The 18869-nt window shown below is 54.1% G+C and overlaps 1 protein-coding gene across 4 annotated transcripts; it reads right to left on the reverse strand.

The window, feature by feature from the left end:
• Positions 1-47: 47 nt before the first annotated feature.
• Positions 48-18698, reverse strand: P4HTM (prolyl 4-hydroxylase, transmembrane; the record flags this gene model as incomplete). 4 transcript variants are annotated; one of them, XM_082322240.1, is made up of 9 exons in its annotated part: positions 48-352; positions 1614-1737; positions 2287-2377; positions 2834-3019; positions 4620-4782; positions 7640-7736; positions 8767-8957; positions 18270-18351; positions 18423-18698. In XM_082322240.1, the coding sequence occupies 9 exons, from the start codon at positions 18696-18698 to the stop codon at positions 129-131; spliced, it is 1434 nt and encodes a 477-aa protein (XP_082178366.1). In that variant the 3' UTR covers positions 48-128. The 4 variants fall into 4 exon arrangements, with proteins under 4 accessions (XP_082178366.1, XP_082178369.1, XP_082178368.1 ...); XM_082322243.1 differs by lacking the exons at positions 18270-18351; positions 18423-18698 and adding exons at positions 11234-11439; positions 13537-14223 and having other exon boundaries at positions 8767-8995; XM_082322242.1 differs by lacking the exons at positions 18270-18351; positions 18423-18698 and adding exons at positions 11234-11439; positions 13537-14223 and having other exon boundaries at positions 8767-9016.
• Positions 18699-18869: the final 171 nt, after the last annotated feature.

An 18869-nucleotide genomic window follows, 5' to 3' on the forward strand; every position in this document is an offset into this window, starting at 1 on the left:
CCCCGCCCCTCAGAGCCCGCGGAAGCGCCTCCTCCGTCTCTCTCCACCCTTTATTGGCGCGGGCGCGGCCCCGCCCCTCCGCCCAGCGCGGGAAAAGGCCACGTGCGCGCAGCCCTTCCCGCCGGGCCCTACAGCTCCAGGTGCACCCCGCTGTAGGCCTTATCCACTGTCCACTCCCCCGGGGCGCCGGCCCCCGCCTCGGCCCCCGCGTAGCGCTCCATCTCCTGCTGGAACCGCAGCTGCCGCCGGCGGTTGGGGTCCACGTTGATCCAGTTGTTGGCGATCCACTTGGTGCCTTGGGTGACCAGGCACCCCCCGTGCAGGGCGAAGTCGTCCAGCTCCCCCACCCAGCCTGCGGAGGAAAAGCCCCGCTTAGGAGGCGGCGAGGAGCGCGGCGGCGCGGGCAGGTGCAGCCGGGACCGCACGGCCGGTGAACGCCGATAGCAGCCCTCCGGCCCATAGCACCTGCTTGGATTTACCTCGGGTAGCTCTCACCGGAGCTGGCACCCCTCCGTCTTAGTGCTACGCCACCCTAGCACCTACGAGGAGCTCACCAGTGCTTGGGGAGCCTGCCCAAAACGCTTGTTGCCTCCCTGTCTCCACTCAGCACAGGGGGCTCTTGCATTCTGCATCGTGGCTGCCGTTTTTTTCAGCCCTTCCCGAAAGGGGAGGCTGGCGTGGAAGAGACGGGTGCTGCCGCTAGAAGGCCCGTGGGAGTCAGAGGCTCGTGGCGCTATTAGAGCTGGCACTTCAGCAGTTCTAAATGATCCTCTCTTTACAGAGGTCCCATGGTTTTTCTGTGGCAGACTTGCATCAGCAGCCGCCTCCCATTTAGGAATAATTTGCTCATAAAAAAATACAACAGGGCTCTTCTTACAGGAGAGTGATGGTCCTGATATTATCATCCAACAGCCCAAACGCTGGGCTTACGACCTCCCCTGTGGATTTTCTAGAGATGGAAACACGGGCCGCTCCCAGGGGAGCGGGGATGCTGTACTCCCTCCTCCCACCACTGCTCGAAATCTGCCATCGAAACAGTCTGGAGTCATACTCACCAGCAGCCTGGGAGATTCATGTCAATCCCCCAGCCTGGCTGTCAGGGAAAACCGTGCTGCGCTTCGTGAGGAAAAACAGCCCCAAGGACACATACCATCAGGCTGCGGCTGAGCTATAAAGCAGGAGTCGGGCCATGCCTCCCTGTGCTGCAGAGCTGATGGCCGTGCCTTTGTCTACCTCCCCTCCCCACCCCTTTGGGCAACACCACATCAGTGAAACATTTTGAATTGCAGACCAAGTTCCAGCAGGAGTTTTAGCTCGCACAGCAGGATGGAAGGCAGCTGGCGATGGCTAGTGCAGCCAAGGTCTTTGTTTGCTAGCTAGTCCCGTCCCCCAAAGACATCAGGAGCCACTGACCTACTGCCTGTAAACAAAGGCCTTTCAGGGTCAGGAAGCTCCTACCCAGCTGGTGACAAGTAGACTCTACAGTTCCCACTAGCAGGCAGCTACCACCCTTTGGCTCTCTTCTGAGCTCCCAGCCGCCGCAAGAAGACGACGGCTGTCGCCTCCTGCAGTCCTACCCCTCCCAAGAGCCAAGTCTTGAAACGGGACCGTACCTTCTCCGTCTGACAGGTAGTTGTACCAGAAGACAGCAGTGCCTTGCTGAGGTTTCACTCGCAAATTGCCCTTGTCGCAGTTTTTCCGAGTATCTCGCAGGTCAACGTCGTTCTGGATCAAAGACTGGCAAGAAACCACAGAGAAGGTGTCGCAAACGGGGCTGGAACGAAGCGCGCGCACTGGGCTGCCTCTGCCGCCAGCCGTCACCCTGCCCTTTGCCTGAACACCCCGCAGGGACAGCTCAAGGCTGACGCTGGGCAGGACAGGGCTTTCACAACCCACCCGGAGCAGCCGGTTTCAGCCCCCCTGGAGGTCCATGACCTGTTTCTGAGCAGCCGCCCGTTCCTTAACACGTTGCCTGACAGGAGCACCACATACCTGCCAAGACTTAGTCTGAGGAAACCTGCCCAGACGGAAGCGAGCAGGACCCATGTTACGGCAGCAAAGCCAAGAGACCGTCCCTCGCGCCTCTGAGCGGGGAGAGCTGGAGCTGTCAAAGCCCTGCGCCTCTCCCCTTGGCCTCAGAGGGACACAGCTTCCCCATGTTCTAGCTACGAAGGCTGACGTCCACCAGCCTCAAGCACCAGACCCCTTCTGCAGCCACAGCGAATAAAGACATTCAAAGAGGGACTCAAAATCCCCAGGGGTAACACGTAGGCGCGATTCATTTACCATCTCTTCGTACGTCCTGTTATCAGCTATAGGAAAGACTGTTTCACCTCCCCCAGTCACGTTGTTCAGGTAGAACAGCACTGTCACGTACCTGCAAGACAGAGTGGCTGTCAGGGGACACAACTGGAACAGGAGGAGATGCACGGGGGCCGTCCGCACCCTGCCCCTCCACCGTACGTACAGCGGTTCCTCCAAGACATCACAAGATACGTGATTTGACATCATCAGCTTTTCTCCAAGGCCAAGACAAGGACAACAAAGAAAATTCCCACCCGCAACGGGTGGGGATTTAGCCTCTGAGAGTGTGTTCCTAGCCTCTAGCGGGGATGGCCCAGCCACTCTGCAGAATCACTCTGCCCTCCTCCTTGCACTGGCCCCGTGGACTTTCAGGATTCACCCACCTCCCTCTTCAGACCCCTTCTGACAATCTCCAGAGCCGGTTTGCGAGCCCACAACCCGAGCACCGAGTCCCACGTGAGGCCAGGCGAAAACGGCTCTCCACACCTCTTCTCTAATGCATTCCAGACTGGGCCAAGGCAGACCTTACCGGCAGGAGGTCTCAAAGGGAGCGCTTTCATTAGCGACCAGCTTGGTGTGGCTGCAGGCGGTCTCGGGGAAGACGGGGCCACTGTCCATGTGGGCATGGTAGTGCCCTCCTTGGTCGTACCGCACAACCTGCAGGGGCTCGCTGTGCTCCACAATCTCGGGGGGCAAGCGAGTCAGGCGCATTACCCTGGGGAAGAGGAGAGCAGAGCAGGTGAGGGGAAAGCACCATCAGCCCAGTCGGATGCTACTCCCAAGCACCGAATATATCCAGAGAAAGGTAACCCCCTTCCCCAACAGACCGGAGAGACGGATGGGCTGCAGCAAGCATGCCAAGAGATAACTAGGTCCTTACAGATCTGTTGGACCATCAGCATCAGCTCAGAAAGTCCTCGTCAAGGTTAATAAAAAAACCCCCAAAACCGCAGGGTGCATCTCCAGCAGGACTGCTCTCAGGAAGACTTTGCTTGCTCAGCAAGATCCCTTCCGTGTGTGTCCCTGGAGCCGTCACGTGCCATCTCATGGCTTCTCTGGACTCCTGCACACCACCTCGGGGACAGTTAGCAAAGCACAGGGCCCCTGCTGAGAGTGAAGGAGAGACTAGCTCTAGGAATATTCTTGTCACCTAACTCACCTTTCCCTGTTGCCTTTTCAGCAGCCTCCCCCCAGGGCAGAGGGGCAGGGGAAGCGATCAAGAAGACCGGAGCCCTCCTGCTCTGGGATTTTTCCGCTGCTACATCTGAGATCATCCCCAAGGCAAGCAGGTACCTCTCGAGACCTGCCAAAGAACACTCAGAGCTCTGAGAATTCGGACCGGTGAAGCCCTCGGGGCGGCACCCAGGCAGGATAGCAAAGCCCCGCCAGGCACCGCACGGTCCCAGGGAGGACTGTAACAGCCTCCTCCAGCGCTATGTCTTCACGTCCTCCTAACAGTGGCCGACCGAAGAGCGTAAAAGCAGTATGCCGATGCCTGTGTGTGCCGGCTAACTGGCACGGAGAAGGTGGCAGCCACAGTCTGCTCTAATCAAGGCAATATGCGGCCCCATTCTCCTGCTGGAATGTGCTGAAGAAAAGGAGTGGCCAACAGGCGTTTTCAAGCCTCGGGACAGATTTTACCCACCCATGTTCTGGGCGAGGACCAGCACCACAAGAACAAGAGAGTCTCCGGCCAATTATCCGAAACTCACCACGGCTAAACGATTTGGCCTGTGTGCTGGGTTTCAATGCTTCCCAGTAGCAAATCTGAGATGAAGGGAAGGGTAAGAGCTTCTGCCGTCTGCTGTGAGCTGCCCTGCGATGTGTGTGCTCAGAGGATTAATCTAAGTCGGCTTACTTGAGGTGAAGGTGCGCTTGTTAAAAAGTCAGCTCTGAACAGCTAACACAGATTTCAGTGAAATGCATGAGTAACTAAAGCAAATGACAGTAACTCCTGGCACCCGGACAGCATTGGAAACGGGCAGTTTCTCCCAGTAAGCTCATTTACTAATTAGAATGAATTATTTCATATAATGCCAAGTCGTCTTGGTTTTATAGGGCTGTTCCCAAAAGTGAATGGAGATGCTGAAAGCTTTGATTTTTCTTTTTCCTTTTCCACAGGACAATACAAATTCTTGTTATAATGAAAACCTCCTCTCCCCATTTCGTGTCTGTGTTCATTGCTCTTTATACTCCAAAGCCTTTTCGCACAATTAGGAAGTGTGAATATTAGCAAGTCTGCCACTGCTTCTCCCAGCACAGGTGGTCCTCGTGCTGACACAAACCCCACCGCCCCTCGGCTGCCCGGCCCTTACCTTTGCCGTATGGCTCTCATGACCTGGTGTGCCCCCTCGCCCTGGTACAGCCAGGTGTGCTGGCTGTTGCGCACCAAGTCGCTCATCTTCACTTTCTGGCTTCCCATGTACTTGTGGAAATCACGGATATTCAGTTGTTTGAACTCCTCCAAACTCAGCACGCCTACGGGAAGAGAGGAAAAGCTGTATGAGATTCAACAAGGCTCAGTGCTGGGTCCTGCACTTGGGTCACAACAACCCCATGCAGCACTACAGGCTGGGGGAGGAGTGGCTGGAGAGCTGCCCGGTGGAAAAGGACCTGGGGGTGCTGGTTGACAGCCGCCTGAACATGAGCCAGCAGTGTGCTCAGGTGGCCACAAAGGCCAATGGCATCCTGGCTTGTATCAGGAATAGTGTGGCCAGCAGGACCAGGGAGGTGATGGTGCCCCTGTACTCGGCACTGGTGAGGCCGCACCTCGAGTGCTGGGTTCAGTGTTGGGCCCCTCACCACAAGAAGGACATCGAGGGGCTGGAGCGTGGCCAGAGGAGGGCAACGAAGCTGGTGAAGGGTCTGGAGCACAAGGCTTATGAGGAGGGGCTGAGGGAGCTGGGGTTGTTTAGTCTGGAGAAGAGGAGGCTGAGGGGAGACCTTATTGCTCTCTACAACTGCCTGAAAGGAGGCTGCAGCCAGGTGGGAGTCGGTCTCTTCTCCCCAGTAACAAGCGATAGGACGAGAGGAAAGGGCCTCAAGCTGCGCTAGGGCAGGTTTAGGTTGGATATTAGGAAAAACTTCTTCACCGAAAGGGCAGTCGGGCACTGGCCCAGGCTGCCCAGGGCAGTGGTTGAGTCCCCATCCCTGGAGGTATTTAAAAGACGGGTAGATGTGGTGCTTAGGGACATGGTTTAGTGGTGGGCTTGGCAGTGATAGGTTACGGTTGGACTCGATGATCTTAAGGGTCTTTTCCAACCTTAATGATTCTATGATTCTATGACTCTGGTGCAGGTAACAGCCCTCGGTGTCCTGTACTCAGAGAAACCACCAGCTGAGGGCACTGCAGAAACCGCCTTCCTCCAGCAAACCCCATTTGGGGTCCACCACCGTGCCCACCACGGGCTGCACCCAGTACGCGCAGCATTACAGTCCCCAGCACTGCTCTCACCTTTAGCTGAGCAGAGGGCACACAGCAACCTGCAAAAGTGAAATGTTAGCTGCCATGCAGGGGCAGAACTGGGACAGGCAAAATACCATTTTGAACTTTAAAAAGCTCCTAAACCACCCAAAAGAACGCATCAAAGGCGAGGACAGTTCTCTACGCTCTCTCTCCACTACAGTTCTAACACATGCAATGCCACGGCTAAAAAGCCTGTGCCACCTGATGCCTTGGGGCTTGTTACTTATTTAAAATAGACGCATTTAAGAGCAGAGTGGGACATCTCAGATGACATTTTCTACAAGACCTTGCAAGGTAATTTAAAAAAGCCAAACCCAAACCAAGCGGTACCTTCTTCTGCATTTGTGTAACTGCAAAGCATGAGGTAGAAATACAACAGAGTGTGATCTTGTTTAAGTAGAAATAAAAGAAAAGTGAGAGGTACTAAAACAGGTATTTCTTGTTTGCACTTAACTGGACTTGGCAAGGGATGGACTTTTGCCTTTGTCGGCTTCAGAAAAATCCTCACGTTTGTTGTTTCCCCTTTCTGGAGAAGAAGGAAGCCCTGCACTTGGGACCAGGTCCTGGGATCAGAGCGTGCGCAGCGCTGCACTGGGCCGCCCGGCAGCCAGCACGCGTCGCATCGTGGGCTGCGTTGCATCGTGGGCTGCGCGCGGAGCTCGCTCAGGCAGCAAACCCAGTGCTGCTGTGGTGCCAGCTCTGCTCCCTGGGCACACAGCACCCTCAGCGGGAGGAAGGACCAGCCACCAGGGTCAGCCTGGGACAGTTCCTCAGCTGCCGGTGCTCCTGACCAAATGATCCAGACCATTATTATTTCTAGTGTCTCCCTGTCCCCGCTTCCCCTTACTCCACGCGGTCTGTGATGACGCAGTGCCACATCCAGGTTGTGACCTGGTCTCTCGGTGTCACGTACCAACCTAACAACAGAGGGAAGCAGCACTCTGGAAGCAAGGTCCTGCCAAGAGCGCTTTAACAGGACCTTTCACTTGTTAATGTCCGGCTCCTAGCCCTGCCAAGAATGCCACCAGCCTGGAGGAGTGGGGCACAGGGTGCCCTCCGGATATTTAGGCATTCACACGGGTACTGCTTCAACTCCAAAGCAGCTCCTCCTGGGGAGCTCTCAACGCCACGTCACTAGAAGAGAGCGTGCAGAGCCTGTGCATTCACTTAATTTGATTAGGAAATGGAGAGTTGCTTAATTGAGGCCACTCTAATTAGAGCAGCAGAGGTTAGAGTGCATGTTCGGACCAGCGGGAGCCCTTGGGAGACCGGGGGCAGGAGGGGCAGGAGTGGCCTCATGGAATACAGAGAGTTTGCAGCGGCAGAGAGGGGGGGTCAGCAGCAAAGGCTGGCCTACAAGGCTGCGCTCACCTCCACTTCTTCCGCCCTCCCCTGCCAGCGATGCACGCTCCCAGCCTGCCGCAGAAGTCTCCCTGAAAACAGGGGGGGAGTGGAGGGCGCACCTTAAAACCTGCAGCCCAGGTAATGAGCTACGTAGTCAGAGCCAGAGCGGTCTCTCAGACCACGGGAGCAGAAGCACACCCTGAAGGTCCTGTTACAGCTGGGCACGGACGGAGGCAGGTCTGACAGGGGAGAGGGAGGGCAGAGCTGTGTTCTGGTCCTGCAAGATGCAACACCAGGCGGTGGAACTGCTGCTAGACTGACGATGAAGGGGCAGGAGTGCTGCGATGAGAGGTTTACACTGATTTTACTTTTCTGTGAAGGTCTCTAAGCAGTATTATTTTCCTTTCAAGAATATAGCTAGAGAAACAGGCCTGGGCAGGGACACGGCTCTTGCTCTGCCCCGCGCGGCTGTGCAAGGCATCCAGCGTGCTGAGGGTGAAGGGATCCCCCTGGAGCTGCTCTTACCATTCCCATCGGGATCAGCCTTGACTGCAGTGTACATCTCCCGGATGTTTTCAGGGGTCATCCACCTGCCGTTCCCAAGCCGGGTGTGGGTCAACACCTGAAATTCATAAATGGATCAAGACCGGGCACTGGTTTCTTGTACTAACGAAACCCTACAGATTCCCCACTTGAGGCCTGGCGGGCTCTCCTCTGCAGAGCATCGGCCAGCCAGGCGTCAGCACGTCTCTGCAGAAAGACTGCAGTGAGAATCATCTGGCAGCCACACACAGTGTGTGGCTGATGAGTGCTGTTATTTCCAGTTTAGGTCATGGCAAATGACTGCTGGGACTCGATTAACCAGTCATGAGATGGAAGAGGCACAGCTTTTTCTCTTGAAAGGAAAGTAAAGCTACTGATGATAAAAGTGAACGCTTTTACTTGTCCAAGATAAGGGCTTGGAACAAAACACTTTTGTTCCACGTGGACAGAGAGATGCAGTATCCCGGAGAGCTCTCAGCAGGTTCTGACCTCTGGAGAAAGGGGCCCTGCCCTGGGTTGTCGCTGGCACAGATCCCCATACTCCACAGCGCGGGGTGCCCACAGGACAGCACACACCCCCAGCCCCCCTGAGACGGGTGCCTGGGGAGGGACATCCTTGAACTGCCAGCGCCCGCCCTGACGCACCCCGCCACACAGGGCAAGGGTGCCGAAGAGCTGTGGACAGGGTGCTCATTATCTCCCTCCAGGGTCATTAATGGAGGTGGCTTTGCTGATGTCTGGTCAACTGAGCGCAGTCAGTCCCCACCGGCTGCACAAAGCAGCCCTACACTCCAAACTCCCTTCCCTGGGACACCCAGCAAGAGGAAACGCACAGCACAAAGAACATTTTACCCAGCATATTCAAAACACACACCTCCTGCCACAGACCGCTGCTACCTCCCAACAGCATCACAACTGCTGCATGTTTCCCCAGAAAATTCCATGCTGAAGGCCAGCACAAGTCTTGAGACATAAAATTAAGCAAATACTGATCGGTATATACTGGGGTTTGGCCCTGGCCAAGCACGTGAGCAATCAAGAGACCATCTGAGGAGGGGACCTGCCAGAGGGTCCCCCAGCAAACTCCCCTCGTCTGTCCCGCACTCTACCTCTTTGAGCTGCAGCTGCCCATCCTGATTGTGGTCCAGCAGATTGAAAATGTCCATCTGGCTGATTTCTATCATTTCCATGGCTTCCTCATAGTCATCCGTCGGTAGGATCTGGCTCTTCTGCAGCCCCTTCAGCTGTGCCAGATGGACGATGAGCTTGCACTCCTCCTCTGTCAGGAAGTCGGGAATTTCTGCAGCAAAAGTGTGAGCAGCAACAGAGCCTGAGGAACTGTTACAGTGGGACCCCATACTGACGGCAGGCCACTCAGAATTAAAAAAAAAAAAAAAAGAAAAAAAAAAGAGGTGGGGGGAGCAGTTTAGAAACTGGCTCAGTTTGGGATATTCAAACACATCCAGCCTTCTACCAGAAGAGCTCTCAAAGAGCATATGCCACACACCTGAGCTGCCAAAGGCGGGTATTTTTACAGCAGCGGTTCCTAAATGTTTGGATCCAGGGGTCAAGCCCTTAAACTCTCTCACAGATACCACAATGGACAAAGGAGTGAACAAACACGTGCATATCACCGCATATTATCACTTCAAAGGTGACATGTGGATCACGGGCTGGGAACGGCTGCTCTACAGGAAGGTAGGCTAAAAGCTTTGCGGCGGGCAGCGGTGACGGGCAGGGTTTCAGGCTTCCTCGCTCTCACGCGGAGAGGACAGCACTTTGCACAAAACCAAACACCTTTCAGGGGAACCTGGCACAGTGCTCCACTACGAAACTCAAACAGCAAGGAAACAACTTCCAAACTTATTCCCACTCATTCCCTTGATCCTCCACTAAAAATGACCTTCAAATTCATTATTACAGGGGAAGACACCACACGTGGCGTGTGGTGTGTGCTCCATACCCAGCTAGCACCCCAGTTATCACCAGCTTTCCTTTGCAGCGTGACACCAGCAGCAATCACGCGATACCAGGATCCTAAGCAAATTTAAATGCAGGGGAATCCACTGACGACTATGAGGCTAAGAGATTTCCAGCTGCGTGGTGCACTGGGCACGCACTTGCAAAGCGCTGGCGAGGTCCTGTCCCACAGCACAGTTACACTGTGGCCCAGCAGGTTGAGAAGATCCTTTTGTCACCGCTACGGGGATCTCGTTACCAGCTGCTGAGACTTTTGAAGAGGGAAAGAAAACCCACCAAAGCAGGGCAGGTTTAAGTGCTCCTAGGCCCAAGGTCCTGCTCTCCAAATCGCAGCCCCCTAGAGCTCCTGCAGGTATGTGCCAAGGACACATTATATCTTCACTAAAGCAGCAATCCTCAAAGGGGGAAGAAAAAAAAAAAAAAGTTAATTACTTCCATGACCTTAAATCAACCCTATCGGCTCAAACTGTCAATAAGCAGTTGGCTTCTTGCTAAGTACAGACCAGAACTAGCCCTGGAGAAAATGAGATGTTCCTGGGAAGCCCCAGAAACACAATGCAGCCGGCTGTATCCATAACACCCTCCGAGGAAATAATTTCCGCCACAGGCAGCGCAGGGTCCTTGTGCCAGAGGATGCTTCAGAGCCGGAGCTTCCGCTGGCTGGTTTGAACCTCATGGCACGGCACCAGGTCCAAACGAACCTGGCAAGCAACGCCCCCGGTATTTCCAGTTCCCCAAACTGGGCTACGATAATGACGGCTTCTGGAATCTTAATTACGTGCTGGAGGAAGGACAATCCCGCTCTTCAGCGGTAGTAACAGGATTTCGTAATGAAGTCCAGATTCTGTTAACCGGAAAGCGCACGCCGTCACGCAGGTTGCAAGGTGAGGGGGTTTCCAGCTAAGCGCTGCCAATCCCGTCTGCAAACAACCCGGCTCCACAGCTGCAAATTAGTTCCTCTCTACCCTCAGCTCTCCCAAACGGTTAACTTCTGGCTGTGAGACCATCCTATCTCCCTGCCTGCTCAACAATAGATCCAGCTAAACAAATGCCTCCTAATTGACTTTGAGCAACACTTGATTGCTTTTACAAAAAACAAAAGAGAGGAAAACATTGGGGTTTATGAAATAATGACTAATCCTGGAGCAAGAGAAAGGGGATGGGTTGGAGCACTGGTGTCAAACAAAGATTCAATCTCGGCTGAAAGAGCCCCAAGACACATGGGCCAACTCATTCATCCCTCCCCAACTGCCCTCATTTCCACACCTGCTGATCTAAGCCAAACCCCTGCTAAAATCCAAACAATCGGGGCCGCTGGCAAATGAAAATTGGAGCATTGTCTTCCCCATGAGGGCTCTGAAAGGGCCGCACTTAATGAGGATGGATTGACAGAGAGGTGGCTGGTAGGCTATAAAAGGCATCCCACAGTCGGGAGCAGCTCAGTCCAGGGTGTGCTGCCCGTTTGCCCGCTCCCAGCTCGTTCCGAGCATGGTCACAGCCCACCGCAGGCACCCCTCGAGGCTGGGTGGCCCATGGCTGCTGGGTCTCCTGGCACGCCTGCTACTCTGGGGCTCTCCAGGAGCCTGGGCGAGCTACCTGAGGAGATCTTCCAGCTGCATGCCCATTCCACACCGCATGGCCTTGTGCTACGATATCGGCTACTCCGAGATGAGGATTCCCAACCTGCTGGAGCACGAGACCATGCCAGAGGTGATCCAGCAGTCTTCCAGCTGGCTGCCCTTGCTGGCCAGGGAGTGCCACCCAGACGCTAGGATTTTCCTCTGCTCCCTCTTTGCACCAATCTGCTTGGACAGGTAAGATGTTTTTACAAGTTATTTCAGCTGTAGCAAGTAACACCCCCCCAAGAGCGCAACTGCATTTGCCTCCCAAGAGAAAACGGGTGCCATGCGATCAGCGCAGCCCCCGAGAAGCCGTGCTTCCCCTCTCGGCAAGGGGCAATTGCATTACCCAGCAGGGACCCTCCCTCTGAAAGCGAAACATTGAGCATTTCATCTAGCAGGAGCAGAAACATTATGTTCCCTCCTCTGGATTTTCCTGCTCTCCCACCCCAGGCACTGTCGCCGTCTCCCCTGGCCACCCCTCCTGCACACCGCAGTAGCTGCTGGTACCCACCAGCTTCACCTCCCACCTCCCCTGCAGCCCCCTCCCCGGCTCTGGCCCCGACCACGCAGGGGCTTCCTCAGCCCAACAGTGCCAGCATCAGCGAGAAATCCTCAGTTTCGAGGTGCAGCCGTCAAAGGACAGAGCTGCTAAGGAAATCGGGTATCTAATCAGGCACCTGTACAGGTAAGCAGCCTTTGCACAACTAGAGAAGAGGCCTGGGGAAGGGCTTCTGGCAGCAGCCTGTATCGAACAGCCTCGTCCCTCCTGTCCCCAGAAATTTGTTGTTTGCTTCCTGGGCATGAATGTCCAAAACACATCAAAGACCCCAAAATAGCTCTGCTAGCGCTACCGTGCGCAACACAGCCCTGTGCGGCGGCGGCAGCAGCACGGTGCCAGGGCTCGACCCTCAGCCTGCTGCCAGAGGGGATCCACAGGTGCTGCAATCCCCATCCCCTCCCCAGGCTCATCTACCCCTGCCGCAGCCTGTGCGAAGCCGTCAAGAGAAGCTGCGCACCCGTCATGGCTTGCTACGGCTACCCCTGGCCCGAAATCCTGAACTGCAACAAGTTTCCTGCAGATCACGAACTGTGCATCGCGGCAATCTCCACGGATGAAAATTCCTCGAGCAGGAGAAGTAAGGGTTGTTTTTTTTTTTTTCTCATATGTTTTCCCATATGTAACACTGAAAGCTCAAAAGGTCTATGCCTTGTTTCTATTCCTCATATTTCTGGATTTAAGCTATATTTAAAAAAAAAAAAATTATAAATTCTTGTTTCGTTCTCTCTGGGAACTCCACCGTGTCTAGAAAATTAGCATGAAGTTGACTGCAGCTTGTTCCCCTCTCTACTGCATTCATTAGCTCCCCGGGTGCCGTCAGACCACACGGGGTTTGGGGCAGGGGGAAGAAATCGCTGTAAAAGCCGAACACTCAGGCACAGCTTGTGTGCAGGCTCCAGGCGGCGAGATGTACTTCCAGCGGAGCTGGGGAGCTGCAGCCCTGATCTTTCAGTTGTGCCCAGGGTTTAAATAAACATGCAAAAAGAAGTGTTTTGCAAGCTTTCTCTTTAAACATTAGGAAACACCACAAGGGGGTATAAGCCTCTGCAGACATGAGTTACACAAGAAAAAAAAAAATCTTTAGGACTGAAAGACTAAATTAAACACCCAGATACTGACGAACACTGGGGGAGATTCAAGAGCAGTTAAGGGGAGAACAGACGCCTCATTTCAGCATCACTGGGTGGAGTCTGGCCATACCAATGGCTTTACCGTTTCATCCAAACTAGGAGATCTTCATTAAGCATTTTCACCACTGCTTTAACATGCAGCAACACACGCAAGCCTAAACAAAGCACGACAAGCAGCGTCTGCCCCAGCCACAGAAAGGAGAGCTTCACATTTCCCACTCCGGCAGCCTAAGCTGTCTCTCCAGGGAGTGGGTAGCTCAGGAGCCACCACTCGCAGATGTCAAAACTGCATTATGCCTTTTCCAGCAAAGCTTGACAAGGGTGTTATAACCAAATTTCTGTTGCAGCAGTGCCCCGAGCCAGCTGCAAGGACTGCGAGCTTGAGGAGGCCAGCACTGCCAGAGAGATCCTGGAAAACCTCTGTGCCAACGATTTCGGTGAGTGACCCCCCTCCTCCTCTCAGTTGCTGCCGTTCCCTGCAGCAGCCAAGCAGCGGCATGGACAGAAAACAGCTTTGCCGTAACAAACTGACTTGGAGGAGCTGCGGCTTTCACAGCAGATCCCAGGGATTTTCAGGTCCCAACTTACCTGCTAGGTAACGGCTCCAGGCAGCACCGAAGGTGAAGACCTGCTTTATTTCTGTGGGCTCTGATTTGGTTTTGGTCTGTGGCTGCTAAATACAAGCACTACTCTGGTTTTCCCTCGGACACCAACGTTTCAACCGATGCCCATAAAAACCTTTTGGCAAACGCCACGTTAGTTATTTCAAACTTCCATACCGTTGTTCTAGTAATGCGGCTCTCCCTCTCCTAGCCCAAGCAGCTGGCAGCACTGGCTCTGCTCAGTCAGCTGGTAGGAAGTTTTCACGATACTGTCCCGAATTCAGGCACACAATCTTCGGGGGGGGGGGGGGAAGAAAGTTAAAAATCCCAGGCAGCTGGCAGCCACGTCACCTCCTGAAATCCCAGCTCAGAGAAAAGTCAAGTGATTTGCAGGAGCCCAGGACTTCGATGCACCCACTTGCTCGTGCCCCTGCTTCCCACAGGGTTTCTGCCCGCGCAGTGGTGCTGATACGCCTCCGCCACTCTCATGAGAAAAGCGGAGCGAGAACGGTGTTCAGTACTGGAAACTCAGCTCTAATGAGAACTTTTACAAGTTCACTGCAATTACAAGAGCTTGGATGGATGTGTCACCCCATTACAGAAACAGCAAGAAAGCCTTGCGTTGGCTGTGTGTTTAAGTAGGTAAGAGCTATAAAAAGTAAACAGAACTAATGGCTCTTTTTCCAACCCCCGCAGCAGTGAAAATCCGAATCCTGAGGAAGAACCTGACCACCACCATCTCAGACTTCGACCTGGACCCCTCCAGGGTGGAGGTCCTGAAGCACGGCCCGCTCCTCAGAACCGAAATCCCCGCCAGGCTCCAGCAGTGGCTGGACATAGACGCTACCTGCGTCCACAACATCATGAGAGGCACTCACGCAGGGGTCTTCGTTGTAAGCGGCGAAGTACAGAGCGACAAAGTGGTGGTGAACAAGGCCTACGCCTGGCAGAAGAAGAACAGGAACCTGCACCAGGCGGTGCGGAGGTGGAAACATCACCGCTGCCCTGAACAGGCTGGCCGCAAGGTCTGAAAAATCCCAATTCCAACAATAAGAAACTGCTCCTTTCCCTTTGGCTAGAAAACTCCTTTCCCTGGCAGTTGGTGTTTTGGAGATGTACAGACAATATTTTTAGGTGATTCAAAGCAGTCGTAGTCCACAGATAGGGCCTCACTACAGATCCCTGTTTTACTGAGACAGAGCTTAAGGATGCAGACTTAACATATCCCTCTCGCAAGGCTCTGCAGACCCAGGGCTTGCGACGGATGGCTTTTTGTAGGATCCAATGTCACAACAAAACCGAATCGAACTCTGCAGGCGAGCACAAACTGGAAGAGATCTTTAATAACAGTTCCTTCTAGTTCTCACCATCAAAGTCGATAGCCATTTTGGCTTCATTATCTGACGCTGAGACACTGATGCTGTCCAAGTGCCTGCTTGCTTTCTGTCCAGAGAGACTACACAAAAGTCTCCCTGGCTGCTAAGTGATGCTTTTTGTGTAATGGAGCAAATACTTTACTCTTGAACAGACCGAGGTAAATTAAGGGGGAGAGGAACCCACCCCAGCAATGCCTGGCCCCTTAAAAAATGAATGCTAAACTCTGCCCTTGAGCAGTCACTCAGGCTGTCCCTTCAGCCTGCCGCGCTGAGAGCTGATGAGCGTCCGCACAGGTAAAACGAAAGAGCCATTCTCGAGCAGGAAAGGCGCAAAGCAAAGATAGCTGAGGAGAAAAAAAAAAAAGGGGAGGGAAACCCATTTTTTAATATCAGAAATTAAGTTTGGATCAGATTCTGGTAACTGGGGAACTATCAAAGATATCACAAGAGCCTTGAGAAAGAGCAGAGAGGGAGTGGGACATCAGCTGTTTAAACCTCTGCTTTGGTGTGCAACAGCCGCTTCGCTTGGGACGCGAAGGTGAGCCCCGACCGCGGCACAGCGGGACACGCGCAGTTCTGAGATGGGGGGGAAGAAACGTTACACATCTGTCTGGCCTTCCCCCTGCACGCAAGGAAGACAGAAAAGGTGGCAAAGCTCAGTCTCACCAAGGCCTCTGCAGCTCGCTCTCTCACCCCAGTAAGTAGGGACAGTAATTCCCTGCAGGGGTAAACGCAGCTACGGTTCTACAGACCACCGAGCGGAAAACAGCAAATCCCCAAATGAGAAAAGTCGGAGTTCTACTGCCTAACAAAGCACTGTCCGTGGAAAGTTTTCTACACTGGATTAAACTTGGGACTGAAATAAGAAAATAAAGGGGAAAAACGGCTTTGGGGAGAAATGCATTCTGCCTTGTTCATGACGCCTGCAGTCTCAGTTGTGGACAGAGCCGCTCGGTTTGATGGAGACACATTGCCTCCCTGTGCTCGTAAAGCACACCAACAACCCGCGATGGCATCTCCTCCTCAGATTTAGTGTGGGCTGAGACGAGCGCTCCGACACTCACACTGAAATTCAGCTGCGCCCTGACATTTGTGCAGCGATTACTTCTATTCCCCGAGGCTCCGAAGAAAAACACAGCAAGATTTCCTATTTTTATTCCTCCCTACTGCCTTGTCTTGCAAACTGCCGCCCAATTCACAGAATCCGCTGCCAGGTGGTCCCTGCGATGGCAGTATCTTCTGAACAGACTGCGTTTGGAAAACACAACACATAAAAGCTCCGAAGGTCGAAAAGGCTTTGTCTAATATTTGTTTTCCATTAATAGGATTATTTGATTACTAGTGTTTCCTAACTAAAAAGTGCACAGATGGTCTGACTTACAAGCTTTAGAAATGACGTCTCGTAGCCACAGGGGGAAAAAATTAGGGCAGGGACTTTTTCATAGCTCCATGCTTGCGTTCAACGCAGATGACTTACCCACATTTAAAAACAAACCGCAAGTTCCCCTATGGTGCCCAGTGCCATGCTCCAAAGCAGAGCGCTCACGCTAAATCACCGACGAGCCATCCACTGCCGTAGTCCCACTACGGCCTGCTCTGCTGAAAGCAAAGATCACAGACCAGCCACTTATTTCCTTAAACCGGCTCTCGCATGCTGCGACACTTTGTGTTAAGTAAAATCCCCAGAAATTCAAGAGCCCTTCTTTGCTAGCGACTTCTGGTTTTGTCTAACACAACCCAGTTAAACACACACTTCCACTAATTTAAACAACAGAGATGCAATAAATTAGTTTTGTTTTTTTAAACCAGTTGATTTAGATTGGTATTGTTTGCATAGATAGAGAAGCCTCTGGAAGTCTTTTAAAGTCAGAGCTGGCTCCTGGCAGGTTCATCCGGGAGATAAGAGCTGTCTTGCGAGGTGCAGTTTCTAAATAAGGGACTCCCTATCGGAGGACAAAGGAGAAGAGACTCCCATGGCATCTCAAACGTTGAACGTCCGTCCCTGTCCCCGATACCATCCTCAGGGCGCAAAGCTTCCCCCGGCGCCGACGGAGGTGCCGGAGTGACAAGTGAAAAGTTGTGGGATTACTGCTGCCCGGACCAACCTGCCTTTTCTCAACTTCATCACCTTCCCTGCAGGCCAGGATCAACTCTTTTACTTAAGCCGTACCGGTAGGGCAGAGAGGGTGGGAAGAGGAGTCTTCCTGAGCGAAAACCAGAGCGATCGCCCCAGACCATGGTTCTGGTAATGACGTCAGTTTTGTGAACGCTGTGGGGTATCAGCACCAGGTTGGTGGGTCTGTTTACCCAACGTCAGACAGAAATTCACTTAGAAATTTGCATACCGTGAGCACCACCTATGTAGAAATGACAAGAACTTTGTATATTTCTTCCAGATACTTATTGCATTAAAGGAGTTTAATAAGAAACCTATCTGATTTATGGCCAGGCTTTCAGTGTGTACAATCTATTTGGAATTAGAAAAAAACCCTCTTCTTATATTATTGAGCAAGCATCTAAAAGACTCTCAATGCTATCTTTTCAGAGACAACAGGTTTTCTCTGACTTTGCAGTAGCAGGAATTTTGTAATCATCTGTCCCCAAAAAAATTAATTTGTATATTCTCAGTGGATTTCCAGAACACAGAGTTCAATTAACGAGACTTTACCAGTCACAGCAAAAATCGCAGAAAGGTAAAGAAGGTTTTAAAATATCTGAAAGAAGGACGTTGTGTGGTTGTGTACCAGAGCAGCCAGAAATAAAGATAAATCTAGAACAGGATGCAAAATGGTGGAAGACGTTAAATCTGTCAATTCTCCTGATACTCATTTCCTCAGCATGGAAGCATCAACACTAAATTGCTTTATCATCATTTATTACCAAAAGTTTGGGGGTCTCTTGTCCCTTCCTAATACTGAGCAGCTTCTTCGAGGTCCTCTTCAGCGATCTTCTCTCTGTTCATGGTGTTTTAAAGGGAAGCTGAAAAGCCTGGAAAGGTTAATTTTCCAAATCCTCCTAAGCGGGCCATCGGGAACACGTAACCCCTGCCAATACCGTATCAAAATCCCTCCAGCGAAATCGCACTCTTTTTAACGCGGCCCCAAGGAAAAGCGACAGAGGGAGGAGAAGGGGACAGGCGAGAAGTCGTTTTTCCCCCCGAGCGGGTGTCAGACAGCGGCGGGTGTCAGACAGACAGACAGACAAGACGGATGGACAGGGCGGCGCGGGCGGCGGAACCCTCCCGGGGCTGCCGGGACCCCCGGGCACCGCTCCCGCAGCCCCGGCTGAGGGCCGGGCTGTCACCCCACCAACCGGCGCCGGGGGCCGCGGGGCCGGTACTCACCGAAGAGGAGCGGCTTGAGGCTGAGGGTGCGCAGGGCGTGGGCCCTGCCGGGCACCAGCTCCACCCGCTGCGTGTGGCCCACCTGCGGGGAGAGCAGCGGTCAGCGGCGGCCCGGCCCCGGCCCCGGCCCCGGCCCCCGCGGCGCGGCCTTGCCTTGATGCCTTCGAGGCGCGGGAGGGCGCGGGCGGGGGGCGGCGGCGGCGGCGGCGGGGGGGGAGCGGCGGCGGCGGGCGGCCCGCCGGCCTCCCCGGCGCTGAGGTGCACGAAGAGCAGCAGCCCCAGCACGTTGAGGACGTAGAGGTGGGCGAAGACCATGAGGACGAGGAAGTAGGGCCGGGAGCAGACGGGCCGCGGGCGGCCCCCCGGCGGGCCGGGCAGCGGGGGACCCTCCGACCGCGACGCCGCCGCCGCCGCCGCCGCCGCCGCCATCGCGCCCCCGGCCCGCCAGGCCTCGCGCGTCACCCCGGCAACCGCCCGGCGTGCTGCGTCACCGCGCCGCGGGGGGGCGTGGCCAGAGGGGGGCGTGGCCAGAGGGGGCGGAGCTGCGGGGCGGGCGTGGCGCTGGCGGGAAACAGCACGCTGCCCTCTCCCAAGAAGAGC

Source organism: Platalea leucorodia, assembly GCF_965183815.1.
Source record: "Platalea leucorodia genome assembly, chromosome: 9".
Classification (NCBI taxonomy): Eukaryota; Metazoa; Chordata; class Aves; order Pelecaniformes; family Threskiornithidae; genus Platalea; species Platalea leucorodia.